At 41.5% G+C, this 27,766-nt stretch overlaps 2 protein-coding genes across 7 annotated transcripts in view; both read right to left on the reverse strand.

Annotated features, from left to right (window-relative positions):
* Nucleotides 1–1,737: 1,737 nt before the first annotated feature.
* AKAIN1 (A-kinase anchor inhibitor 1) lies at nucleotides 1,738–25,048 on the reverse strand. The gene is made up of 2 exons (XM_075416417.1): nucleotides 24,933–25,048; nucleotides 1,738–4,641 (listed from the first exon to the last, which is right to left on the reverse strand). The coding sequence occupies exons 1-2, from the start codon at nucleotides 24,946–24,948 to the stop codon at nucleotides 4,451–4,453; spliced, it is 207 nt and encodes a 68-aa protein (XP_075272532.1). The 5' UTR covers nucleotides 24,949–25,048; the 3' UTR covers nucleotides 1,738–4,450.
* The window catches only part of ZBTB14 (zinc finger and BTB domain containing 14), a 30,255-nt gene continuing 17,449 nt past the window's right edge, over nucleotides 14,961–27,766 (reverse strand). For 4 of the 6 annotated variants that reach the window (XR_012763455.1, XR_012763454.1, XR_012763453.1 and 1 more), the window contains one exon: nucleotides 25,611–25,800. The gene's annotated coding sequence lies outside the window, so the exon portion shown is untranslated. Of the gene's footprint in view, nucleotides 15,189–20,950; nucleotides 20,994–25,610; nucleotides 25,801–27,766 lie in introns of those variants that run through there. The other 2 variants (XR_012763451.1, XR_012763452.1) reach the window with 2 other exon arrangements.

Here is a 27,766-nt window from a genome sequence, read left to right on the forward strand (position 1 = left end):
GCATGTGTAATTCCACAGGGGTTCTAATCGAATCCAAACTAGACACAAACTATTGTTGGTTTAGTGTTAAAACTAGCAAGCTCATATAACAAAATCCAAGTAGCAAGTCATTGGAGGAGAAGTTATTAAAAAAGAAAAGCTGCTTATGTTAATTAAACAAAGAAAATCTGACTGGCAGACAAGAACAGCTTAGAAGTAAATGCATTTAAAATATGTATCTGTTTCCTGGTGTTCCCCAGAGCACTCAAACACAGCTAGTATGTGAGCTCATCCATCCAGTCTTAAGGATTAAAGAAACTGTTGGTCTTGTTGACTAAACCCAGTGAAGAAACAGTGGTCTTTAAAAATAAAAGCCCATCCATGTCCACCAGGTTTTGTACATGAAGCTCTGGAAGTAGAGAAAAGAGCCCTTGCTTCTGCTCCCTTCGAAAGGCAGGATAGAGAGCAAATTAGAAACTTCTTAGGCCTCAGAGAATCCCTTTTGTTCTGGAAAACCAAAAGAGGGAAAAAGGTTCTTCAAGAGCTTATCATGAGACATCAAAAGCCAATGATGAGAAAACCCATCCATTAGAAATCAGGCTCCATCAGTACTGCTGCTCACTCCTTCCTGAACGTCAGGTGAGGAAGACGTTATCAACAGCTCCGTTTTCCCCCTCACTCCCACAGACCTTTTTAACAAGTTGATCCCTGTGTTGCAGGAACCTGTTATGAGAAATTAGGCTATGCCAATATTCAGGTTTTCATTAATTTGATTTCTTCTCAGACCTGAATGAGTAACTAAGAGAATCAGAGTGAATCCCACATCCTTTTGAGAATTTATTCTAATTCCTCTTATCTTTTTCCCTAATTTAGATTAAATTTTTTAGAAAAGCCTTCAGTAGTGACATGTTAACCCCTGTGTTTGACATTAGCACACATCTAAAGAAGAACTGCAGCATATTTCATGGCAGTCATGCTGAGAATAGTTACATAGCTATTTTTATATACTTACCATTGTAGACCTACTACTTTCTGAGATGCTTAAAAACATCACCCCAAAAAAAAAGAAATCAGACACAACGTAAGTAGAGACTGTAAGATTTTTAGGTCCATTGTTTGCTGTCAAATAAATATTTAAGAATTTTCAACTCTTAACTAGAATATTATTACAGAATGCTTGCATTTTGCTGAAATAATAAAATTAAGATGGCTCTTTCCACGTCAGAGTTGTTGTTTTTTTTTTAGAGCAGGGATTTCCAATGCACAGAACTGAAAACTTTATGAACAGTGGGACTCAGCAATCTCTCACAACATCCCGCTGTTGGCCACGTGAAGTTCCTTTCAGGTGTTGTAGCTTGATTACACTACAAAGAATAGCACAAGTACGTAATAAAATTGTGATAATGAACCTGAATGAAAACAGAGCAAGCACAGCGCAGGAGAGCTACAGACACCCAATTATTCATTAAAGTAGTTACTTTCACGTCTTTGTGCACCCTTCTACTTACCACTGATAAGTGCTAAAAGGTGGTGAGTTTGTTTTAAATACATATAGATACCATTTTGATTGCCTGGTTGTACTAAGATATGAATTATTGTGCTGAATAATGTATTCATTACTACAAATCTCATGAGCACATTGCTTGGTTCATAAGATTGTCTAGTAAATCTGAAAAGTGCTTCCCTTCTTCTGACAAGAAAAACCAGACACATTTAGTATTAAGAGTTTCTTTAAGAGTCTTTTTATTTGTAATCAGATCTACATCACATCTGTAATAATTTCTATAGTCTGTATTTCCTTCAGAAAATATAATCTGTCAGTGAAGATACCAAAAATACCTGCTTTCATCATGTAGTAAGCATATAACCAGCCAAGGGTAAAGTTTTCTTTTGTGCAGTTCTCTCACATGCGGTAGAGATCTCAACTCTGTATCCTGGATGTAAATGGTGTGCAGAACACCCTTTGTCAATAGGAGGTACTAAACACATGCCTTAATTCAGGGATATATACTATAGATAGGAGACACATTATTTGGCTCTCAGTGAAAACTACACTGTTTAAGATACAGTATTTTTCTCTATAGGAGACCATAGAAAACTTCCTCAAGGCTCTGCTAGGCTTCCTACCATTTTTGTCTTTCCAAGATACTAGACTTCTGACAGCACTGAAAATGATGGGCATGATTTAATGGTTGAGTAATAGTGTGTCTAAAAGGGTTAGGACAGTAGAGGGGTATTGTTCAAGAGCATAGTGGGAGGAGGAGTGGAATAGGCTCATGTGAAGTAACGGCAAAAGCCTGGATTCCTGGATTCACTGGCTTTTGAAATTCCTTTTTTTCTAGCATGATTACTTAAAAAAAATTGGACATGCAAGCAAGCTTCCAAACTACAAAAAATATTATTAAAATAATTACCAGGAGCATAAGAAAAGAAGACCTACTGCAAATTTCAGGGGACAAAAAACATTTTAAAAAGTAAAATAATCCCAGAGGAACAGGGATTTTGCTGTCCTATAGCTCTCCTTCCTATAGCACTGTAGGTGAGTTCACGGCAAGGACCATTCTGCACCACAGTCTCTCCAACGGGCTTGCTCTCCCTCATCCGCTAGACTTCCCTGCCCATCAGCCTCAGAACTGAACCTTTTACTCATGATCAGTTTTTATAGGCTTTCGGAAAGCAAAGATGCAAAGAGCACTCAGGAAAGAGCTACCTGCCAACCAAAGGTCAGCTGATGAAAAAGCTAATGGTGAAAAAATGACTATTATAACAAACGCACACTTGCCTCAAGATGCAACTACTTCTACCTTTCAAAGTTTGCTTGGCTGGAAAGATTCATCCAGTTTCTACAGAAGTGAACCAACTGTGTACATGCAACCCAAGTCAGTTTTCATTATCAGAAGATTTAGAACAACTTTAATCATGTCATATTCTTCCCTGAATTTTTAAGTGAAAGAAGATTGAGCTAAATCATTATCTGGTATGAGTCAGTGCTGTTAAATTAAAAAAAAAAAAAAGGAATCAAGCAGATTTCAAAGGCTTAATATTACTGTGTGTGGCTATTCATGACTAAGCCTCTGGTCATGAGAAAGAATCCTGAAATTGTTTAATGCAAGCAGTAGGACACAGTAAGTAATAGCCAATTACTTAAACCAAAAATTCTCTTTGAGAATCATCTAACTGAGTAGAAAAGCAATTATGAAAATTTGTCTTCATCTTTGCGGATCCTGTGCATCTGCTTCTCTATATTTCTAGGTATATTACTACAAGAATTCAGCTGAGGCAGAGCTACAAGCCAGTTCTAGAATTAAATATACTGGTATTCATTTCAGATGTATAATAGTGCAATTATCATTACAGTAAGGGAGCATAAAAGTGAAACCTACATTTATTTAATTTGTATTTTCAGAAACTTCATGGATTTCTTCAGCTACATAGAGCAGTTAAAGGATAAGTTCTGTATTACTAGCTTAAAGCAGTACTATTTTAAGGTGAATCTACGTAATAATTGCAAATATCTCAATTCGTTTTATACCCAGCAATGAGAAATACCTACCATGACAGAAATTTGACACAGTATATTTCCATCCTTCAAGATATTAATAAATTCAAACACTTTTTTTTTAAGCCACTCCAGTCTTCACTGTCTACAAATCAATCCCCAGCAAACTTGCAAAACTGAAGGAAAAGCCGGCAAACTCCATATCAGCACATCAGTTCCTGTTCTTTGAGTATCAAGGAAATTAAGAGGAATAGTTGAGGCACAAGTGATCTTTATGCAGAAGTACAGAAGTATTTCAAATAAGTATTTCAAATAAGTAGACTAAAACTTCAGCACTTCTTTTAACTTCTTTAAAAAAAGACATAGGTCATAGGTCTCTGATCACACTCCTAGATCACAGTCACTGCAGTCTTACTGGATTGCTTTTTTTTTCCAAGATGAAAAAAGAAATTGATTCATGGAACTTCCCAAATCGACTTTATACTGCCATTTCACATAGTCCATGTTTAATCAAAGCAAAGTACAAACCCATGCTTCAAGGCAGACTGAAAACATTCGGCTGCACTCAACAGTAAGCTATTTCTTCGGTGAAGACAGCTGCAGTGAACCCAGTAACTCGGAGAACAGTCCGTCCAGCTGAACTGACATAAACGTTGCACGCAGAACTTACATGAAAGTGCACTGACAACAAGCTTTTGAGAATAAGTCCATACCATAAGGGCTTGTGCTTCAAATTACTTTTATAGCTACGGTTATTGTTTCTGTTAAGAGGCACTGCATAAATATGGAGTTAATAATCTAATGCACTTAATATTTCTCAGCTGAGGACTATTGCAGCTTTATCCTATGTATAGGTGTGATTATACTTTGGTTTGCTTTACAACAGTAACATTGCACTAGCAATACAGCTGATACTAAAGAGAAGGCTGAAAACACCACAGACTGGAGGATTGAAATAAACAATCCGCTCCTTTACTTCTTTTCATGCTTCTTGGTTAATTTTCCTCGTTCTAGCTGGAGGCTCGCACTGCTGTTTGTTCGCTTCTCCTGTTGCTGGCTCTCCTGGGAAACCTGCTGCACTGCTCGGAGGATAGCAGTCTGCACTATCTGCTTGCTGGCGTTCTGCAGCTTAACTTCATCCTGCTCCGTGCCTGGCTTCTCCCCTGCCAGAACCAAACGACAAAGAAAGAGAACTAAGCATTCGTGGCTACTCTGTGCACACCTGAAGGACAGAAAAAGGGGAAGGAAAAAAGAAACCCCACAGAGTGCTTGGGAACTGTTCACTACGGAAGAAACCTGGTAATGCAGAAGGTGATGAAGTAAGGCGGAAAGTGCCCCTGTGTTCCCAGTGCCACAGGACTGAACGAAGGGGGAGACTTTGAGCCACACAGCTCAGTTACCCACTTCCCAGCTCTGGGAACAGCTGTGGCTTCACAGCTGGAACAGGCAAGCTGCCTTTTGCAGCAAGACAGGGAAGGAGGGTTTTCTCATCCAGCTGTGAATCACATCCTTTTTGATTTGAGTTGTGCTTCGGGACAGAGAATTGGACTTCATTTTACAAGCCTGACATGTTCTCCCTCTCCACCATGTAGCAAAAAAGCTGTTTCATTAACATTGTTATTTACTTTTACTTCAAATTAAAAGCCCACTTTCATCAAATTCTAATTGACTTCAAGGTACAAAATTTTGTTAGATGTGATTTTATTATTCCTTAGCTACCTTTGCAAAAATATTTGCAAAAGCATTTAAAAATGCTCAGATTGCTACAGGTAAAACACTCCCCTCCCAACATTCTCTATAGCAACCTGCCAAATACGTAATTCTTATGTGACACTTCCTTGTTTTGCTGAATTGCTAAAATCTGGAGAAGAACAAAGTAATGTAGTGTGACTACTGACATTTGGTAATGAAGAGTTGTAGTTTATATCAAGAGGTTTCTGTTTGGAAGTATTTTGACTCCTAACACAAATGACAATTTGGACAATAAAAAATGCTGTGTAATGTTCAAAGTTGATCTTGATTGAAAAAAAAAAATCTGAATTAAGGTGATATATCCCTATCGGCATTTAGGAAAATATAGACGTAGTTGCTAATTGAAATGCTTAGGCTAGGTCTACATTACCACATTTAATTTTAAAGGTTTTTAAGATACTCATTGTAGTTCCTTCTTAGTTCACTGTTGTTCTCAAGTATTTCATTAAACAGGATTTGTATTTTATTGTCTGTTTTAATGCCATGTATTAAGAACTATGTCCTGAGAGAAATAAAAAAGTGAATTAAATGTCAGCGACTTATATGAGAGGTCCACATCTGGAATTGTGAAAAATTCTCAATGGTCTTCAAGAATATTTTGTAAGGAAATTTAAGATAGAGACAAAAAGTAGAATCACCTTAAGGAAGGCATTACTAAGATGTGATATGCTTGAGGGAAGGAACAAGGTCCTGCACCTGGGCCAAGGCAATCCCCAATATCAATGCAGACTGGGTGGTGAATGTATTGAGGGCAGCTTTGTGGAGGAGGACTTGGGGATGCTGGTAGATGAAAAAGTAGACATGAGCTGGCAATGAGCACTCGCAGCCCTGAAGGCCACCCATATCCTGGCCTGCATCAAGAGAAGCATGGCCAGCAGGTCAAGGGAGGTGATTCTGCCCCTCTGCTCTGCTCTGGTGAGACCCCACCCGAGTCCTGCGTCCAGCTCTGGAGCCCTCAGCACAGGAAGACATGGACCTGCTGGAGCAGGTCCAGAGGAGGCCACAAAAATGGTCCAAGGGCTGGAGCACCTCTCCTATGAGGACAGGCTGAGAGCATTGGGGCTGTTCAGCCTGGAGAAGAAGGCTGCGGGAAGACCTTACTGTGGCCTTTCAATATATAACAGCGTCGTGGTTTAAACCCAGCTAGCACCTAAACACTAGACAGCCACTCACTTCTGCCATTTTCATATTATACGTGTTCTGGCTAAATGTAAAATACTAATGTGGTTTAATTCTAGTGAACTAGAATCATTAAAAAAAAACCCCTTGCAACTGTACCAAGACGACAAAGTTTGTCTACAATTAAGAGGTTAAAATCATGAAAATAGAAAACATGTCTTAAGCTGGAAAAGCTGACTAAATGGAATCACTTGAATTCTTGGCATAATCAGCTTCTCTGATTCAATTTGTTCCACTCCTCAACACTTGAAACAGTGTCTTCTGGATAAAATTCAATGTTTTTTAACAGAAAAGTACAGATATTTCTTTATTACTCAAATATGAACTCACTTTGTATTACGCAATGAATTAGCCTTCTTGCTGGGCTGTAAGAAATCACAGAATCACAGAATCACAGAATAGCAGGGGTTGGAAGGGACCTCTGTGGGTCATCTAGTCCAAACCCCCTGCTGAAGCAGGCTCACCTACAGCAGGCTGCACAGGACCTTGTCCAGGCGGGTCTTGAATATACCCAGAGAAGAAGACTCCACAACCTCCCTGGGCAGCATGTTCCAGTGCTCCGTCACCCTCAGAGGGAAGAAATTCTTCCTCATGTTCAGACGGAACTTCATCTGCTTCAGTTTGTGCCCATTGCCCCTTGTCCTGTCGCTGGGCACCACTGAAAAGAGCTTGGCCCCATTCTCCTGACACCCACCCTTAAGATATTTATAAGCATTTATTAGGTCCCCTCACAACCTTCTCTTCTTCAGGCTGAACAAGCCCAGCTCCCTCAGCCTCTCCTCGTAGGGGAGATGCTCCAGTCCCCTCATCATCCTCGTAGCCCTCCACTGGACTCTCTACAGTAGCTCTTCATCTTTCTTGAAGTGGGGAGCCCAGAACTGGACACAGTACTGCAGATGGGGCCTCACCAGGGCAGTGTAGAGGGGAAGGAGAACCTCCCTCGACCTGCTGGCCACACTCTTCTTGATGCATCCCAGGATTCCATTGGCTTTCTTGGCAGCCAGGGCACACTGCTGGCTCATGGTCAACCTGTCGTCCACCAGGACACCCAGGTCCCTCTCCACAGAGCTGCTCTCCAGCAGGTCCGCCCCAAGCCTGTACTGATGCATGGGGTTGTTCCTCCCCAGGTGCAGGACCCTGCATTTGCCTTTGATGAACCTCATCAGGTTCCTCTCTGCCCAGCTTTCCAGCCTGTCCAGGTCTTGCTGGATGGCAGCACAGCCTTCTGGTGTATCTACCACACCTCCCACTTTGGTGTCATCAGCAAACTTGCTGAGGGTACATTCTAACTCTTCATCCAGGTCACTGATGAAGAAGCTAAACAAGACTGGGCCCAGTACTGACCCCTGGGGGACACCACTTGTCACCAGCCTCCAACTACACTCAGTGCCGCTGATGACAACCCTCTGAGTTCTGCCATTCAGCCAGTTCTCAATCCACTTCACCGACCACTCATCCAGCCCACACTTCCTCAGCTTCCCTAGGAGGATATCATGGGAGACTGTGTCGAAAGCCTTGCTGAAGTCCAGGTAGACAACATCCACGGCTCTCCCTTCGTCTACCCAGCCTGTCATGTCATCGTAGAAAGCTATCAGATTGGTCAAGCATGATTTCCCCTTGGTGAATCCATGCTGACTGCTCCTGATAACCTTCTTTTCTTCCACTTGCTTGATGATGGCCTCCAGGATAAGCTGCTCCATCACCTTTCCCGGGATGGAGGTGAGGCTGATCAACCTGTAGTTCCCTGGGTCCTCCTTCTTGCCCTTTTTGAAGATTGGAGTGACATTGGCCTTTCTCCAGTCCTGGGGCACCTCTCCTGTCCTCCAGGACCTCTCAAAGATGATGGAGAGTGGCTCAGCAATGACATAGAATCACAGAATCACAGAATCACAGAATGGTAGGGGTTGGAAGGGACCTCTGTGGGTCATCTAGTCCAACCCCCCTGCCGAAGCAGGGTCACCTACAGCAGGCTGCACAGGACCGTGTCCAGGCGGGTCTTGAATATCTCCAGAGAAGGAGACTCCACAACCTCCCTGGGCAGCCTGTTCCAGTGCTCCGTCACCCTCAGAGGGAAGAAGTTCTTCCTCATGTTCAGACGGAACTTCCTGTGCCTCCGCCAGCTCTCTCAGCACTCGTGGGTGCATTCCATCAGGGCCCATGGATTTGTGGATGTCCAGATCGCTTAAGCGATCCCTCACACAGTCCTCCTCGACCAAGGGAAAGTCGTCCTCTTTGTAGGCTTCTTCTCTTACCTCCGGGGCCTGGGATTCCTGGGGGCCAGTCTTAGCACTGAAGACTGAAGCAAAGAAGGCATTCAGTAGCTCTGCCTTCTCCGCATCCTCCATCACCAGGACACCCGCCTCATTCAGCAGCGGCCTCACATTGTCCCTAGCCTTCCTTTTGCTGCTGATGTAGTTGAAGAAGCCCTTCTTGTTGTTTTTGACATCCCTTGCCAGCTTCAATTCCAGGTGGGCCTTGGCCTTCCTCGTCGCATCCCTGCATGCTCTGACCACGTTTTTGTACTCTTCCCAAGTGGCCTGTCCCTCTTTCCACATTCCATGGACCTTTCTCTTCCACCTGATCTCCGCTAGAAGCTCCTTGTTTAACCATGCAGGTCTCCTGCCTCCTTTGCAAGATTTCTTTCTCAGGGGGATGCATTGCTCCTGTGCATGGAAGAAGTGTTGTTTAAAGAGCAACCAGCACTCTTGGACCCCCCTGCCTTCGAGAGCCCTGGCCCACGGGATTCCTCCCAGTAGCTCCTTGAAGAGGGCAAAGTCAGCCCTCCTCAGGTCCAGGGTTTTGATCCTGCTTATCGCCCTGCTTCCTCCACGCAGGATCCTGAACTCAACCATTTCATGGTCACTGCAGCTGAGTCTATCTCAGACCTTCACATCCTCTACCAGTCCCTCCTTGTTTGTTAACACGAGGTCCAGCAGAGCGCCTTTCCTTGTTGGTTCCTCCACTACTTGCATGAGAAAGTTATCATCGATGCTCTGTAGGAACCTTCTGGATTGCGCCTGCCTAGCTGTATGGTCTTCCCAGCTGATGTCAGGGTGGTTGAAGTCCCCCATGAGAACCAGGGGCTGTGACTGTGAGGCTGCTTGCAGCTGCCTGTAGAAGGCCTCATCAACCTCATCCTCCTGGTCAGGTGGCCTGTAGTACACACCCACCGTAATGTCACCCTTATGAGCCTGTCCCTTAATTCTAACCCACAAGCTTTCAACTTGTTCCTCACTTGCCCCCAGGCCAAGCTCAATGCATTCCAGTTGCTCCCTCACATACAGAGCAACTCCCCCACTTCTCCTTGTTGGCCTGTCTTTCCTAAAGAGTCTGTAGGTATCCATGACAGCATGCCAGTCATGCGAGTTGTCCCACCATGTTGCTGTGATGGCGACCAAGTCGTAGCCGTCCTGCTGTATAATGGCTTCCAGCTCCTCCTGTTTATTGCCCATGGTACGTGCATTGGTGTAAACACACTTGAGCTGGGCTGTCAATCTCACCCCTGGCCTTGGCATGCCAAGCCTATGCTCATCCCTAGTGAGCTGGGCAATATCCCCTTCCCCCTTCGAACCTAGTTTAAAGCCCTCTCAATGAGCCCCGCCAGCTCGTGGCCAAGAATTCTTTTTCCCCTTTGAGACAGCTGAGTTCCACCTGTCGCCAGCAGGCCCGATGCTCTGTACACCTCCCCATGATCAAAGAGGCCAAAATTCGACTGATGGCACCAGTCTCTGAGCCACTTGTTAACCAGGTGAGTTTTCCTGCCCCTTTCAGTGCTGTTCCCTGCCACTGATGGGATGGAGGAAAACACCACCTGCGCCCCTGATCCCTCAACCAGTCACCCTGGTGCCCTGAAGTCCCTTTTGATGGCCTTGGGACTTCTTTCTGCGATCTCGTCCCCGCCAACCTGCATTACCAAGAGGGGGTAGTGATCAGAAGGCCGCACCAGACCAGGGAGTTCCTTAGCAACATCCCTAACCCAGGCCCCAGGGAGGCAGTAGACTTCCCTGTGGGATGGGTCCGGTCGGCAGATCAGGCCCTCTGTTCCCCTCAGAAGGGAATCACCTATGACAATGACCCTCCTTTTTTTCTTAGTTGAGGCAGTTGTAATACGTGGGGCTGTCTGACTCGCTCTAGGCAACCCCCTGGATGGAGCCTCACCTTCACCCACATCCTCTGTGGCCAGTCCCTCACATTCCAGAGCCCCGTATCTGTTGCTTAAGGGCAACTGGGCAGGTGAGGGAGGCTGGGGGGAGATTCGCTTGCCCCCCCGAGCAGGGACCCGTTTCCATTCCCCCCCATCTCTTAGGCCCCCTTTTTCTGCTCGGTGGCAAGAGGGTAGGGGGTTCTCTGCTTTCTGTGGAGCCGCCTCCTGCTGCCTCTGCCTCAGGGAGGGCAGGGTGCTGCCCCACCAGTCGATCTCCCTCTCACACTCCCGGATGCTCCTCAGCCTCTCCACTTCCTCCTTCAGCTCTGCCACCAGGCTGAGCAGGTCATTCACCTGCTCGCACCGAACACAGCCGTTGTCTCTGCTGTCCGCCGGTACGAGCGCCAGGCTCAGGCACTCCCTGCAGCCAGAGACCTGGACACCGGCATTCTTGCGTGGGGCCTCCGTCTGGGTCCCCACACTCCTTCTAGCAAGAGCTTTACCACGGGTGGTAACCATGGCTAGAATATCTCCTGGAAGAGCGATGCCCACTACTTGAGTTGCCAGAAGGAGCGGCTGTACCCTGCCAGTCGCCTTCCCCGCTCGCCCTCCCCGTGCAAACTGCTGCGCCGCTCCCGGGCTGCTGCGCCGGCTCTGTTTGCCCGCGCTCCTGGTCGCTCGCGCTCCCTGGGGGCTGCTCTTATCCGTGAGGGGGTTTGGCCGCTGTCACACTCGACTCCGCCCCCGCTGAGTCAGAGCTGCCGCTCGTTGGCACCTCCCGCTTTCCCGCTCGGGGGTGGGCTGGGGTCTCCTCTCTCTCTCTCTCTCTCTCTCTCTCTCTCTCTCTCTCGGCGCTTTTTGCCGCCTCGCCGCTGCGGTTTTGCCGCCGGAGAAAGGGTCCCTCGGCGCGAGCCTCTGCTCCAGAACCCTCAACTCAGTCAACTCAGCCGATATTCAGAAGATAATATAGTCATGAAAGCATAGATAAACATGAAATTGTAAACACAAATGATTATGTTGGAATGGACTATAAGGTTATATGAAATGTCAAATATTTGCCAACCCCAGAATTTATTGTTGAAAACATACAGTCATTTACCATGTTGCTGTTGAAAATTACTGAGTTTTCTTTCCTTAGGTATGCTTCGTTATTTATTTGGCTCTTGCCACTTAATCTACAAAATCTGAACTTTAAATATTTTGACATTAGGAAGGTCATCCACAGCAACACATAGCTGAAGAAAACAAAACAAAACAACTGTTTTCCAGCTAAATTCTGCCGCAGATTTTCAGTTGTTTATCGTGAAGCAAAGCCTGCTGGAAAGCACCACTCAGATAGACGAGACCTAGATTACATCTGCCCAGCCCTAACTCATTAGATGATTCTTTTATTTGCTGGGAGAACAAGCCAAGAACATAGAACCCAAAGCCTCTGGACTACTTCTGCCTTGCCTCTTGTTTGGGTATGCACAGAAAGGAAATAAGGCAGCTCAAACAAACTTAACAATTTCACATCTGTGAAACAGAGAAAGATAGTAACCCAGCTACCAACAGCTAATTGGCTTTGGACACAGAGAGAGTCAAAGATGTTGGCCTAGCGTGACGTGACCAATGAGACCATTGGCAGGTTATGCTGACCATCTAAATTAGAAAGCAACAGTGAAAATAATAGCCCTTTTAGAGGGGGTATCTGACACTATGTAGAGGTCTGAGCCTGTGTTGGGACCATTACATGTAGGAGCTCGACTGCCAGCCAGGATCCAGACATGTTAAGCAGTCAGACACAGATGTCCAGCTCCCCGGGTGTGTGGTGTCCATCACAGCTGGCCCATCTGGACATGATCCTGGGCAAAGAGTTCTAGGTGACCCAGCTTGAGCAGGAGTTGGACAAGATGACCTCCAGAGGTCCCTTCCAACCTCAAGCCTCCTGCATTCCTGTGATTCTAGCTGGTGAGGCTGCCATAAAACCCAACTTTTCCCCTTCCTGAAGGAGTAAACAGCAGTCTCTGAAAGAGTATCCCCACTATATGCTCTTCTTCCAATTATTCATTTCAAGGAAAGCAGTTAGCACAAAGCTGTATTCTGAGAAGCTCATTTATTTGTTGATATGCTGGACCTACTCTGAGCAAGAGAGGGATTGACTACGGAAAGCAGAGATGACTCATGCAAGAATCCCAAAGGGGCTGAGCTGGAACATATCTATCAAACTGCTCCACCTTGCTGAAGTACAGACTGCTGTGGTCATAAACAAAGACAGAAATTTGAGTGCCTGTGGTGGTGCACTCATTCGCGACAGTGCCTATAGAATTAATCCGGCATTTTAAGAACTGCATATTTTCAATTAGGTGAAAGAGACATCGCTCCTATTGTCCAAGTATTTGGTGTTCAGCTAATCAAAATAAGAGTTACCAGGGTAATAAGATACAATTAATTTTATCTTTTTTTTTTTTTTTAAGATTTGAAGAATAACTAATTAAAATTACATGACAAAATGTCATTTGAAGTAATTGCTGGGAAAAACTTGCAGGACAGCAGAAACGGCATTCTGCCTACTAGTTATCCTTGTCTAATGACTACTTTTTTTCTCTTGATGTCAGAAAATCTTCTCTATTTATTCTCTATCTTTAAATGCTCATCTGACTTATACAGGAACCCAGTACCTTAATTCTGTAAATAGAGAACATAAAAATCCAGGTTAAGTGATGTTAAATGCAAGGTAGCAATTTTATTATTAAGACATGAAAAAGTCTCGTTAGTATGTTTTTATCATCTCTCTTTCACTTGTGAAGTTTTATGCCAACAAACATAGTGGATGAAAAGTAATTTGCAAACTCCAGCCCGGTTCTGCAATCTAAAGTATAGATTCAATGACTTAAAAAAATCTCAAAATCTTGGTCTAACTGCAGGAATCAGTCACATATTCCACGTTTATCTAAAACTAGTGCCGTACATCAATACCTCAAATTTCCCTTGGCTCACTTAGAGATGTTTCCCATGAAGGGAAATATGCTAGCAGGTTGGAAAAAGAATAAAAGCATTTGAAGTAGATTCCAAGTATTCATTTCAATTACTAGAACTAATCTTAAGGCCAAGAACATCTTGTGTGGGAGACTCTATATTCTCTGTGATGTTTCGGGACTGTGGAATATGCCTAGAAAAGTATATATGGAAAATGATAGCTACAGGGAAAGAGCATTTTCCACATTTTAAATCATGAAGAACTTCACTCTGGTTGCACACGGACCTTTTCTCATTTACACACTTTGCTTCCTTCAAACCATCCTGAGTCATTTCCTTTCCAGCCTCCAATCAAAGTAGTCTCCTGAACTTTCTGTTGATATTGCCTGTGACTTTTCCCTTTCAGCTTGCTACAAGTTAAATTTAACACGCCTTATAAACACTCCTACTTAAATAACACTCAACACCAGGTCATTTGTTTGAATCACCAGTTAAGTTCTCTATAGTATCTTTTCATAGGATTGTTGAGAATCCTCTCATGAAGCTAAACTACCCTAGGCATGACCCTGCTCTTGCAAAGATGTGAGTCCATCCCAGATCCACTAAAGCTGGCAATGAACTGTGGGGGAATGAGACACCTTTCAGTGGGTGCAGAATCAGGGATTTAGAAGGAAACAGAAGCAACATTTCTCATATGGAAGGAGAGCAGCGGCTAAATGGTGAATGAGCTGTGATAGGAAGGAACTTTGGACTCTTGGAGAACACGGACTAGAAATAATCTATCCCATAGTCCATACATAGAATGTATGCCCATACATAGAATGTATGACCATGAATGTACATCCAGTCTCAGGAAACTTGTAACATCCTTCAGTTATCTCTTTTGCATCTTCACCTGTATGAGGTTACTGCTTTTCTCAGGAGAATCACAGAATCACAGAATGGTAGGGGTTGGAAGGGACCTCTGTGGGTCATCTAGTCCAACCCCCCTGCTGAAGCAGGGTCACCTACAGCAGGCTGCACAGGACCTTGTCCAGGCGGGTCTTGAATATCTCCAGAGAAGGAGACTCCACAACCTCCCTGGGCAGCCTGTTCCAGTGCTCCGTCACCCTCAGAGGGAAGAAATTCTTCCTCATGTTCAGACGGAACTTCATCTGCTTCAGTTTGTGCCCATTGCCCCTTGTCCTGTCGCTGGGCACTACTGAAAAGAGTTTGGCCCCATCCTCCTGACACCCACCCTTCAGATATTTGTAAGTATATATTAGGTCCCCTCACAACCTTCTCTTCTTCAGGCTGAACAAGCCCAGCTCCCTCAGCCTCTCCTCGTAAGAGAGATGCTCCAGTCCCCTCATCATCCTTGTAGCCCTCTGCTGGACTCTCTCCAGTAGCTCTTCATCTTTCTTGAACTGGGGAGAAAAATAATGCCTTTATTTTTAATTCACCTTTCCTCAAAGTGTGTGACATCTATGCAGCTCATCGTGTCTTCCTGCAGGTTAGGTCTTATTCTGTCTTGAAGCACAATGCAAACCTCGCATTTGAAGAGAACAGCTTAGCCTATATAACAGGTTCCATGAATCCCAAGGGCCATGCATCAGAGTTCAAAAGTTTATGTTCTGCTTCAGAGGCTTAACAAATGCAGTTTAATTCCAGCAAATGAATACCACTAAAGTTGTTCTTCTGGAAAAGAGAAATTTTTGTTTGTGTAAACAGCTTTGTGCTTAACCATAGCTGAAATTAACAATAAAAATCACATTCCTGTAAGCAAACTTCTGAGCCATTTAGAACTCACAATTACCAAAAATGCGTTCCCCTGTTAGCTGCAATTTTAGTTTATGAAAATTTCTGAAGCTGAAAGAGCCATGAAGCAAATATGCTTTCTTCATTTTTACGTACAGTTACGCAGGTATATCCTTTAACCAGAAAATTTGTGATTTGTTTTATCAATATATTGCTTTGCATTGCAATAGTTAACCATTATACTATTTTCTGCAGCATTGCAACACTACAGAATCACAGAATGGAAGGGGCTGGAAGGAAGCTTTGGAGATCATCTAGTCCAACTCCCCCGTTAAAGCAGGTTCACCTAGAGCAGGTTGCACAGGACCATGTCCAGGCAGGTTTGAAATGAATAATTAGAATTTTTTTTCCATTATTAATAAAATTTAATAAAAATCAAATTAAAATACTGCTCTCTGGTAGATCTATTTCACTTCTATTGAAAACTACTGCTGTATTTTTATAATCCAACTGACTAATGACACTACTAATGACAATTTTACATGGAATGGAAGTATAAGTAAGGAAGACTGTGACAATAAGACTTCATCACAAGGTCCAGTATGGATGCATGGGAGCTGTATTTATGGAAAAAAGTTGCAAGATATTACCTAAATTGTATTTATAAACTGTAAATCTTTCAAAAAAATCAAAGAACCTGGAAAATTTGTAACAACACAACGTACGTGTATATGCTGTAGTAATTAATAGTAACATTTTTTGCAGCAATATTGATATTCTTCTACTACAAGAAACAAAGTTCAGTTCTTTAACCTCCCATTGGCACTAGGCAGTGACATATCTGTTCATCTTGCCGGCCTCAGCATGGAAGTTCCAGGTGAGCCTTTTCTGGAGACTATTTCATAACCTGTGAACTGAAATGGTTAAAAAAAAAATCTCCTTTTATTTATTTTATAGGTTGGTGCTAGGATTTCAGCACTAGAAGCCTAATTTGAAAAGGAGATATAAAATATGAGGCTGCACAGCATCCATAATCAGGAAATGTTGATGAGTCACGTTAATTACATCCAGAATGAATGAACACGGCAGTCAGCCAGGGCTGAAGGCTTTCCAACACATGTGCGCAAACCCAACTTTATGCATGAGTGTCATTAAGCTATTTATGGGATTAGAGATCCAATTTTTCTCAATGTCAGTAATGATGCCAGTTCAGAGACCTCATGGGAAGGTCCAACAATGAAGTTGTAAATTTAATCTTAAAAAAACTAAATAAGAAATGTATTCTTAACTATATCAGAGTTAATTCTGTCTGGTACCGTTTCTCATGCTCTAAAATGGAGATTTGTGAGGTCCTGACTGATGGCTGTCGTGTATCAGAGGGCAAAACTCAGTTACCCTGATTCCCTGAGGAAGAAGGGAGGACGCTGAACATATCAGAAATGCTAAAAGCACTTTCATGTAGAATCGTTGTGTTTTGCGCAGGGGATCTTAACACTCACTTTCACTAGAAAAGCTCAGTTCTGTTATATTTTCTGCCCTAACCTCACTCCTTAACTCCTGCCATGCAACTAGCATGGAAGAGAAACTGTATTAGGAAGGGGGCCAGCACAGATTACTTCGCTTTTCAAAATAAATTATAAAAATGAAGCCGGAACAATCCTGCCCTGAGCACAAATCCAGGAGCAATGGAAGGGAGAAGGAGAAGAGCAGAACTGCAGATAAAATGTCTCAAAGGACATGATAATATCTTCAGAGTCATACTTCACTGTATTGTTATTATCCAGACATTAGCTGTATCTGAACTGAGTTCTCGTCTTTTTTTTTTTTTTTTTTCCATTGAATTTTGCTCTTTCTTCAGAAAAAAGAATATCTGGAAGTCTCTTTGGTTTGTTTGCTATATAAAAGTTATCTTTTTGGAGACTCCAGTGAGTTATTTCATACTATTTGAAATCGGCCAGCCAAAATGATACTTCCAGAGTTTTTCAGATTAAGAAGTTGCCGGGATCTACGGATACATTATCTATTCTTAAGCATCTTCTCAACACATTTTAGTAAGATTTCTTGCCATACTTTAATAAGATTAACTAACCAGGTGCAGTTCAAAGTAGTGGTCACTGAAAATTCTGCCACACCCAAACCTGTAAGTGTGATACTCAGATTTTGGTCCCAGAAGGAAAATTTCTGGATCTAATGCTGTAAACTACCATTAACTTATGAGGGTTTTTAACTCCTAGGGTAGAGTTCAGTGTATTAAAAATAAGACACTTGCTAAAGAGCATCTGGGACCAGCTGCTCCAAAGTTAATGAAAAACTTCAATTCTCTTCATCTGTACAATTTTGCTATTTCTTTTACACACTTCAAATACTGAAATAAGAAATATCTTGGCATCAAATGCTGTGCTTGTCCCATGGAGGGAGAGACCCAATGGCACAGATACAGGTGACCCACACATCATCTAACTCCCTCTGCCTTCTGCTTTCTGCTCTTTCGGTGCTCAGAGATTCCTAGCCAAAAAGAAAACATTAAGCACAGAAAGCTAGATAACATTTAGGCCTTCTGAATCTGTACCAAAAATGTCATTGGTGGACTTGCACAAATCCCCACTGAAATACCTAGCTTTGCAAGGTGTTAGAAGACTTTCGGTATCCACCACTGTATAGCATAAGAGAAAGGAAAGTTTTCAATGGAGGCATATTCCACCACTAAAGGTTTATTTTTTCTAGTTGTTGTGTTTATATTTCTGCCATGCTTTGTGGGTTTTGGCCTTGAAGAACTATGCACAGGCTAATTAAAATCTGCAATATCTGAACCTGATTTTTTTTTAAGTGAAGAAAACAGGGAAGAGGTTATGTAACTTGTCAAAAGCCAGCAAATCAGTGAAAAGATCCTGCTACATTTTAGATGTATTTCGATTTATACCAGATTATTCAGAGACTCTAGCTTCAGAAATTGTCTAGTTAAACCTCAGCTGAAGCAGAGCCCTTCCTTATCTCTAAAAAAGAACCCAAAACCCTGCACACAAAAAAATAAATTTGCACATGCACAAAACTACAGAAGAACTTCTCTGCTTATTTCAGAAAGTGAGCAGAGTTTGAAAGTTATACATAAGGTCATTAATAATTGAAGCTAAGATTTTATATATATGTATGTATATACACAAACTCGCAAGAGAAAGTGAATCAGAGATTACATAAATTTAAAAAAAAACAGTTTTTTTTTCATAGTTGTAATCCTGACAGAATTCCTGTTTGCAACAGGATGCCATGATATGCTGTTTTCTCCTCCTGGAGCTAATTCTCTAACTTCTCAGTGAAATATTTTCCGCTCTATGAAGAAAACTTCTTTCAAGACAAAATGTAATGTCAATGTGCGAGTATTTAATGGAAGTAGCAATGGATATGCATTGCCTTCATCCTACATATAGTGAGCGGCTTCACCGATCAAAGTAAGAAAATACAGCGTCATTATATCAAATATGCGTACTACAAAGTGAAGCAAATGTAAGCAATCCACAGGAGACTATATTTGCCTTACCATTAAAGAAATATGAGTAGAATATGGCTCAATTTACTTCTTCAGGCAGAAAATCTCAGACTCTCTTGAAGGAGGAAGACAGCATCTTCTGACAACATGACTAGAGGCACTTGCAGGGTCGAACGACAGCAGCACAGAGCTCACCTGCCTTGATTTCCCTGGCAAGGCATTCTAAAGGAACCTGAAGCACTTTATGGCAATTCAGGTCAGCTTTTCGCTTCTGCTAACATCAGTAAAGATTCTGCTCCAACTGTAATTGCTTAAAAAGTAATAATTCTTGTTCTGTAGGAGCTTGCAAATTATTACGGAAAGAACACAATACAAATGGGTAATCAGTATTCAGATAATTTCAGAAAGCCTATAAAGAAATTATTAATACATTGCTAGCAATGAATTTATGGTTAACTTTGTATTTTTAAACTTAATACAATGGATTTTGTTTTTAATAAAATCCTTAATAGACAAGATTGAAGGTATAGGCATAAATCTACCTTTCACTGTATTTTACAGTAAGTGCATTTAATTTCCTTTATTGTGATAAAGCTTTCAAGGTTGAAATCATACTATTTATGTCTACAACATACAACAGAGCAATTCATCAAGAAGAATAATGATCTGGAGGGACAAACTTTAGAGGTCAGTGTAACTCATTCCTTTTGTGCATTCACTGTTTGACTTTCCTGCCCAATCCATGCAGCCCATACACAGTGCCAGTAAGGATGTTAATAATGACTGTATCACTTATTACCACCTTCCTTCAGCTATGAACAACTCAATATAGGCCACTACATAGCCACTGTGAAGACAGAATTATTTTCACTGCTAACCTGAATAGGATTCGACCCAATGATATGGAAGTGAAAGATGCCAGCCTCACTTGTTTAAGCCTTCAGTTCTGTTAAAAGTAATTTGGAAAAGTAAGTTCTGTGCCAGTTTTTAACACTATGTTGATTCATACTTTAAAGAAATATTGCACCTAGGACTGTTGACTACTTTTTATGCTTGCTAATTTCATCACATTTCTGACTACCTATGATCTAACTTTCTTTCACCTCACTAATGAGATCTGCTAGTGGAGTTTCACAGCAGGGGAAAGATCAATGTGTCATTGGGGAGAGGTCAGCACAAGAAACAATTTTTTTCTTAGCAAAAAAAGAACAAGAAATTTTGTCCTATGTGATTTCTTCCTACCAGGTGGCAAATACTTCAAAGTACTGTTGAGAGCTCTTAGCTGCAAATGCATTCATATAATTTTGGGGGTCAGCTGGCCTCCATACTCATGACCAGCCATCACAGATTCTGGACAAGAAAACCATTATATCAGACTGAATAAGGTCTGCAGAGAGGTTGTGTCTGTAGCCTCTGAATTATGTCCATCACATGGACTTCGTCAACACTAAGCTAAAGAAAAAGAATCCTACATGTATATACTCTTACATATTATATTAGGGCTTTTTTTGGTACTGCAGAACTTGAAGCATTAGTGGAATGTAACACAGCAGTTAACAGGCACAAGGACTGTGTCCTGCCTTACTACAGTTGGGTGAAAGACACTTCATAACTGAGAGTGCCAGAGTACCACACTCTGCACAAACATTGGAGATATCTCACAACAGGTTACCTTCAAAAAAACAGTTACTGGTAGCAATTTTTGCGTTCATTAACAGGTCCCTCCATTGTGTCTTGATCTGTGCAATGTGGACGGGGTTCTCCACAGTACCTGTAACTCTATAATCAAAAAATCAAAAAGGCTATCAAGAAATTTCATGTATTCACATCCTGCAGCACAACAGGTTGTTGCTTTCCCAGCTTTTCCACTAGAGAAGATCAGGACTATTCAGACAAGTAAGCACATCTGTTCCAGTGCGCAGCTGCCATGTCTTCAATTGCAGTTTAATGAGATTCCTAAATTGTTTGGTACAGGATGCGCTTCTGATCTTCAGTGTCATTATGCAAGTCTGCTACACTGCTCCTAGCCTAAAAATGTTAAGAACAGCTGTGTTGCTGAAAGCTAGTTGAAAAGCAATTGGCATTGCTATTGTAAGAATAAGGTGCTGAGCAGTGAATATTCTGACTTCTCCAACGTCTATCTTTAAACTTCAAGTGTGTTCATACATCTTTTTTTACATAAAAATATTGATACAAAAATGAGTTCTACCTCCTCCTCCTCCTTTTGGCATTGCAGGGTCATAAGTAAAGCCTGTGAGTTCCTAGTCATGGAGAAAATGTCAGGTAAGAAGGAATTCTTCAAATTACTCAGAAAAATAACAACATTCACCTGAAAGATGAAATCACACAATTCAAAGTAGATAGAAGCTTGAAGACTGGGGGTGTTCAGACACTGATGCCAATGTAAACATTGCAATCTTTCTTGACATATTCAGATCAAAACTGATTCCTTTTTAAAAAGACATTATTTATCCAAAAATACAAATTGCTATTCAACAAAACACAGCTTTGTACAGTACTGACTGGGTGAAAAAATGATGGCCTGCTACGATAAGACTCCATAATTTGTAATTTTTTTTATGGTCTTACATTATAGATAGAATTCTCAAATATACTAAAATAATTACTGAAATTATACACTCGTGAGAGTTCCTTAGAAAACCCATTAAGTACCTCAGATATCCTTAACACGTTTCTAGCTTTATTGCCAAACTAATTTTAAAAATGCAGGCCACCTTTGTGCTATCAGTACATACACATAAGGGTAAAGGTCTAAGACAGGAATGTTTGAGTGACTCCTGTGCAAAACAGCATCAGAAAAAACTCCTTGGAGCATGAAAAAGAGCTTTCTATCCCACTTGCTCAGGCAGATCAGAAGTAAATGGTATTTTAGAATTTATTTTATATTTCCACTGGAAAAATCTTCAGGGCTGAAAATAAGCATAGAATATGCCCAAAGTCATTTTTGGAAAAAGTAACTGAAAGCAATTTGCAAAGTAGTAGTAGAATGTTTATTAGCGACATTTAAAATTATTGTTAAATCTGATAAATCCTGATATTGGAAGTGATCATTCCTTTGTAAACTAATGATGTGGTAACAGAAGAAAGCTTGCTGCATTCTATAGTTTGTGCTAAAGCTTTAGAACAAATAAATGTTTTAATAACTCTTCATGCCTTACAAGGACAGATAATTAATTTGTGGAATTATTTATAGTTATCAATATTTTATAAGCTAATTTGGCAGTGATTTTTTTTTACTTCTGTAATACACTGTCTTCTGAAGTCTCCTAAGAAAATCTGCTAATTCAACAATGATGACTTCTCTTTTCTTTTTGACCCAATCCAAAACCTTGAAATTTCATGCTTCTCTACTGCAGTCCCATCCATACCTCCATCCTTAGATTCGACGATCAGTAACACTTTTTTGTCTACTTCTCAGGCTGCCTAAAGCAGTTCATTTCAGGAAAAACAAAGAAGCTAAACTTTGCAATGTGTAGCTTGTCTGCATTTCTGGTACATGGATCACATCCCATTATAAAGCAGCACGTCATATGGGAATTCGCCAGGTAAACCGAACTCTCAGTCATCTCATAGAGTTTGGATTGCATTTCCTATACACAAACCTATCAGCACAACACAGTGCAATGAAGCCATAGTCAAATTAAATGAAGTATGGAAAAAACTACTCCGTTCCTTAATCTGGAACAGACTCAAAGTTAATTAAAACTGGGTAAGAAGAAAGATCACATATGAATAGTAGCTTTTTGCATACCTGTAAATAGCAATATACTGTCTAGAATGAGCCACAAAGTCCTGTTTTGAACATGAAATACTGGCCTTTCTGTAACAATTTTGATCTACCTCAGTAATATCCAGACTTATTTAGGGAGGGGTTGTTTGTCTGGTGGTTGATTTTGGTTTTGTGGTTTGGCTTTTTTTGTTTTTGGTTTGTTTTTTTGGTTTGTTTTTTTTACATAGAAGCTGTAACGTTTAGGGAAAAGAGCTGAAGTTTAACAGGAAAGTATCTATTCAGTCCACAGTTGGTTGGCTTCACTTTTGAAAAAGTTTATTTAAACTTGGTAAGCTAACTTCTGCTTAACAGTTTATAAACATAGCATGTTAATTCAGTGCTCTGCAATAACATATCCACTACCTGAAGGAAGACAGCATCATCGTATCCACATGCAAAATCTTATCTTTGTCTTCAGATAAATAAGCTCCATTATTTTTTTCTGGAAGAGAGTTTCCTCTTAGTTGTTATTATTTTCTTTTTTTTTTCCCACCCCCATCCTGGAAGTGTGTTTATCATTCTAACCCTAACCATTTATAGTTAGACAAATCTTTTTCTTCCTCCTCCCTGCCCCACAATAAATCAATGAAACAGAAAATAAGGTCATACATCACAGTGAGATAAAATCAGAAAGTTGACTCAAGAAATGAAACTCAATGTCTTAGCAAACTTACAGTATTCCAAAATAATACGGCCTTAAGTACTATGAAGATGATAAAGATGTACAAAAGTCTGATTTTTTTCTTTTTTAAGTATGTGGAGAAGAGATGAGAGGCATGGCAGATGTACAGTGAAGAAAAGCAATATAAAAAATGCAGTTTACTCAGGCTTGCTCCACCTGAATACAAGAGATTGCCAGGCCCTCTGATTGCTTTATCAACTATTTTACAAATTCCTACTTGATTACCCTATGTATGTTATGGCAACATTTGCAAGGAAACCATAGGCTTTTCTTTGAGTAAAAGCAGACTGAAGAAGAATCACTATACAAGACAGATTTAGACAAATTTTGGTGGTTTTTTTTTTCCTTTATGGATTACAGTAATGAAAAGAACAATTCATGCAGTTATTAATGAGATTTGGGGTTGGTTCGTTGTCACCCTTGAGGGAAAATAAGCATGTTTTCATTATTTAGAGGTAACCTCTTCCTGCAGTATTTCAGTCCCATGATGCATTTCAAAAACAAATACAGTTAATGGTGACAGTCTTTCAGATAAAAGGAGTTCAGAAAAGAGCCACTAATACTGAAAGGTGTACTACAGAAAACAGTGGCTGGTTCTTATTAAGATAAATAACTTGGTCCCAATTTCAGAACATGATGTACAGGACAGCATCAAATTTGACAACAACTGGCAGTTAAAGAGACAAAATGAACTTCTGATTGTTGAAAAAGGATATTAATTTATCAAAAAATTAGACTTTGTTGATTTAGCAAAGTCAACCCTGAGATCATTCTTTTAATGAAGGTATAAAACTTTTGGATTCTTACCCTTTCAGAGACTGGACATAGAATTTCAAAGGAAGACAAAACTTCTGTTAGCTTTGCAAAACAAATGTATTAATTATGTAGTTACTCATTGACAAGTTTCAGCCTTTACTTTCCTTTTTCTATTGACCCAATATTCTTACTGACACTTATACATCGTTAAAGAAGTTAATTTCAAGTCATTTCACTACAGCAGATATTATGGATTACTTACATTTATATCCTAGAGCTACTGGGCCTCTCATCCTTTTCTGAACAAACTGCCTATTTCCAAGCTGAATGTAGCAAGTCCAATGCAGAATCTCTGTAGCTTCCCTTCTTCTATGGTGTAGCACATATGTACTACACAGCAGAGATTCTGCACCCTTACAGAGTGAGGTTGCACATTAGGCATGAGCTCCTGCTGAAGTCCAATTTTGTTCCAGTTTAAAACCTGGACTGAACAAAACTTTCTGTTCCTTTCCATTCAAATGCTTGGGGTGAGTTGGCCCGGGGGGGGGGGGGGGGGGGGGGGGGGGAGGAGGGGGGAATGGAAATCTATAAACTATCTCCATGAGTTTCAAAGATTGTCTCGTTGGCAGCCACCGGTGTGAGTGCTTGGGGGGACTCACCCTCCAGGCACTACAATGCCACATCTCTCTTCCTGACCCTTTTGTACAGTCTGACAAGCACACTCCTCTGCACACTTGTATAGGAGGCTCCGGTCCCTGATGGGAACCACAGGGGTGACCCTCATTACCTCCAGCTCACAGCTAAATGCACCCTAAGTTAAGTCACCTTCCCTGACACCGCCTGTCTCTTCTCGGCGGCAGCTCTGGTTCAGCTGTTTCGCCCTCCCCCGCAGCCCCCAGCGCAGCTCTCCGGCACGGCCGGGGCCTTCCCGCTGGGCTCATCCAGCTGGGCACGGGAAGCGACTGCCCTTACCTGGAGCGAACACCATGGTGCCGCCCGGGCGCGGCGCGGCTCAGCACCTCGGACAGCTCCCGGCCCCGCACAGCTCGGCGGCTCAGCACCCCGGACAGCGCCCAGTCCCGCACCCCGGACAGCGCCCGGCCCCGCACGGCGGCGGCGGCGGCGGCGGTCCCTCCCTCCACAATGCGGCGGGGCGGGGAGGGGGCCGGGGCGCAGCGCGGCCCCGCGCCTCCACCGCCCGCACGGACGCGGACACGGACAGGGACGGGGACACACAGAGTCTCACAGAATCGTCGCTGCCACAACTCGCTGCCTGCAGCGGCAGCCGGGGGAAGGGCGAAGAGGAGAAAGGTAATAGCGATCTGCCCAGCAGGGAGACTGGCTAATTGCTCCCAATTACCTCTCGGTAACAGCCCCGCTGCCTGACATTTCGGGGTGCGCTGCTTTCACCACAAGCTAACAGCCCTGCTAAGAGGCTCCAGCGACACCGGACTTTGCCACAGCATTTTAGTTTTCAAAGGTTCAAATGCAGAGGAATTTATGCTCTGATTTCACAGGCCTGTTAACGCAGCTCTGCTGAACAGAAGCGCTTCGATTTAAGAGGGAACATGGATGTTTAAGCACATAAAAGATGAACATCAGGGCCAAAAGGTAAATAAGCTAATGAATAAGTAATAAAATAGAGGAGGGTAAGCACAGACAGAAGACAAAACTTTAAATTTTCCACCAACTTTTATATTTCACATTTAATTTGCTATTATTTCCAAAAACCCATGCTCAGAGTTCTTGTGGGCTCTGAACTTCTGCAACAGAAGTGAGAAGAACAACAGCCAGATGCAACACTATTTAGGGAAACTAACCATCCAGTTTAAGCCTTAACCTGCAAGAGGTATTTTGAAAAATATTGATTAATCAGTGCAAATTACAGACAGCAGATCAAAAAAAAACCCGAAATATCTTTAGCATGAATGTTTGCATGTGAATTTTTGTGATGTGCAGTACATTTTCCAATCACATGTTCATAACCTACAGATATTCCTACAAGCCTATTTCATTCTTTTCACAGTCAAGCATTTTATACACAGAGAATTCTCCAATTAAATCTGGAATATTTTAAGTCTCCAAGGAAGGCCTTCACGTACGGATACAGCAAAGTACTGACCTGCTTAAATAATTCTGCCTATGTACTTCCGTAGGAACTCAAGAACTGCATCACTGTCAAAGGCAAACTAATCACCTAGTGACAGGTCTTTCTTTTTTTGGAACACTACATAAGATTTCTCCTTGGGAATGCCTTCCAGATTCATCATCACATACCATTCCTGCTATCTGATTACCAGATATTCCTTTTATCGCAAGATCTTCCTCTTAGCAATTTCAGCTTCTTTATTGCCATTTGTTTGTCTCCTGTCTTATATTTCAGAGATTCAATTTCACTTCTGTCAGATGGCAACTGAATTAACTAACCTAAGCATTGTACCTCTGACTGCTCAGAAACGGTGCTCCCTCTCAGAATGTTCCTTCAAAAATCTTTAATCTATCCTTTTTTTCATTTATCATCGCTCTCATCCACCTCATGTCTGAGAACTATCAGGATACCTACAAACTGAATTAGAATAATTTCTAGTACAAGTACCCCACATAAAATACAGAAAAGATTACTGTCAGCAATATTCAGCATTCGTAAGAGACAGATCCAAGATACCCTATCGTCTTTCGAAAATCAGGACCGATATATCTTTTGTAGGAAATTTCTGTAGGAAAACTTGCACTGGTATTTTATATGGTGCATATGCTATGTGGCCCCTACATACTTGATTCACGTGTTCAATCAAGATTCAGCCATCATGAAAAAAAAAATGTTAATCCACTTTTCTCAAAAAAAACCAATCCATTGGATATATTTCTATTACACACATCCTCAAAAGAAATTAGATGCATGTTTCTAAGTGAGTGGGTTTCGCGATGGTAGAGCAGCTTGCTAAAAGATTTTCAACACAGTAAATATGATTCAGTGATGTGAAGGTCTGTAAGTAACCTGTAAAATTCTAGGTGGGTATCTTCTACTTGATAACAGAACCTACACTGTTTTGGTGAAAGAATACAGGTCATTAACAATAACCTTTTACACAGATCTTTCGCTAACTGCTATCTGTATTTAATCTAATAAATTACCCAAAACATGCACATTTATTTTGGAGTCTTTAGTTTTCTTGCTCTAATTAAAAGCTACCAGCAATTAATGCTGACAGAGGACAAAAAAGGTTATCAAAAAGCATCTTGGGCTTCTTTTTTTCTTTAATTAATTTTTGAATGTCAGATTTGGTCACAAGTTCAAATGCACAAAAATCACCAAAATAACTGCACAGGACAGAGTTCTGTAGTGAATTGTCAGCTCAGAAAAAAAGTAGTTAACGCACTACAACAACCAAAACAAACAGTGCACTAATAATTATTCTCATTCAACTTCAGACCAGTGGAAAACATCAGTTACTCCCAGTTATTCAAAAACAGCCCTTAAGAATGAAGCTGTGGTAAAACTGACGTTATACCATTAAAATATAATACATGTCTTGTTCATTTAAAGATGTACCATCAACTTGTATGAAACAGAAAATACAAAAGCACTTACAAGAACATCTGTATATATTTTTATCAGTAATTTTACAGTCCCCACCTTGTGCATGATTGAAGTTCTTACTGTTTGAGTGAGGAATTAGTAGTTTCTGTCTAAGGAGACTTAAAAATACTTGAGTATATATCTTCAAAGATTTTTTTGAAGAAGTCTTGACTTACTTAGAGGGTACTTTGTTAAGAACTTTAATATTTTTAACTGTTAACTTTAA

Source organism: Opisthocomus hoazin, chromosome 3 (assembly GCF_030867145.1).
Source record: "Opisthocomus hoazin isolate bOpiHoa1 chromosome 3, bOpiHoa1.hap1, whole genome shotgun sequence".
Classification (NCBI taxonomy): Eukaryota; Metazoa; Chordata; class Aves; order Opisthocomiformes; family Opisthocomidae; genus Opisthocomus; species Opisthocomus hoazin.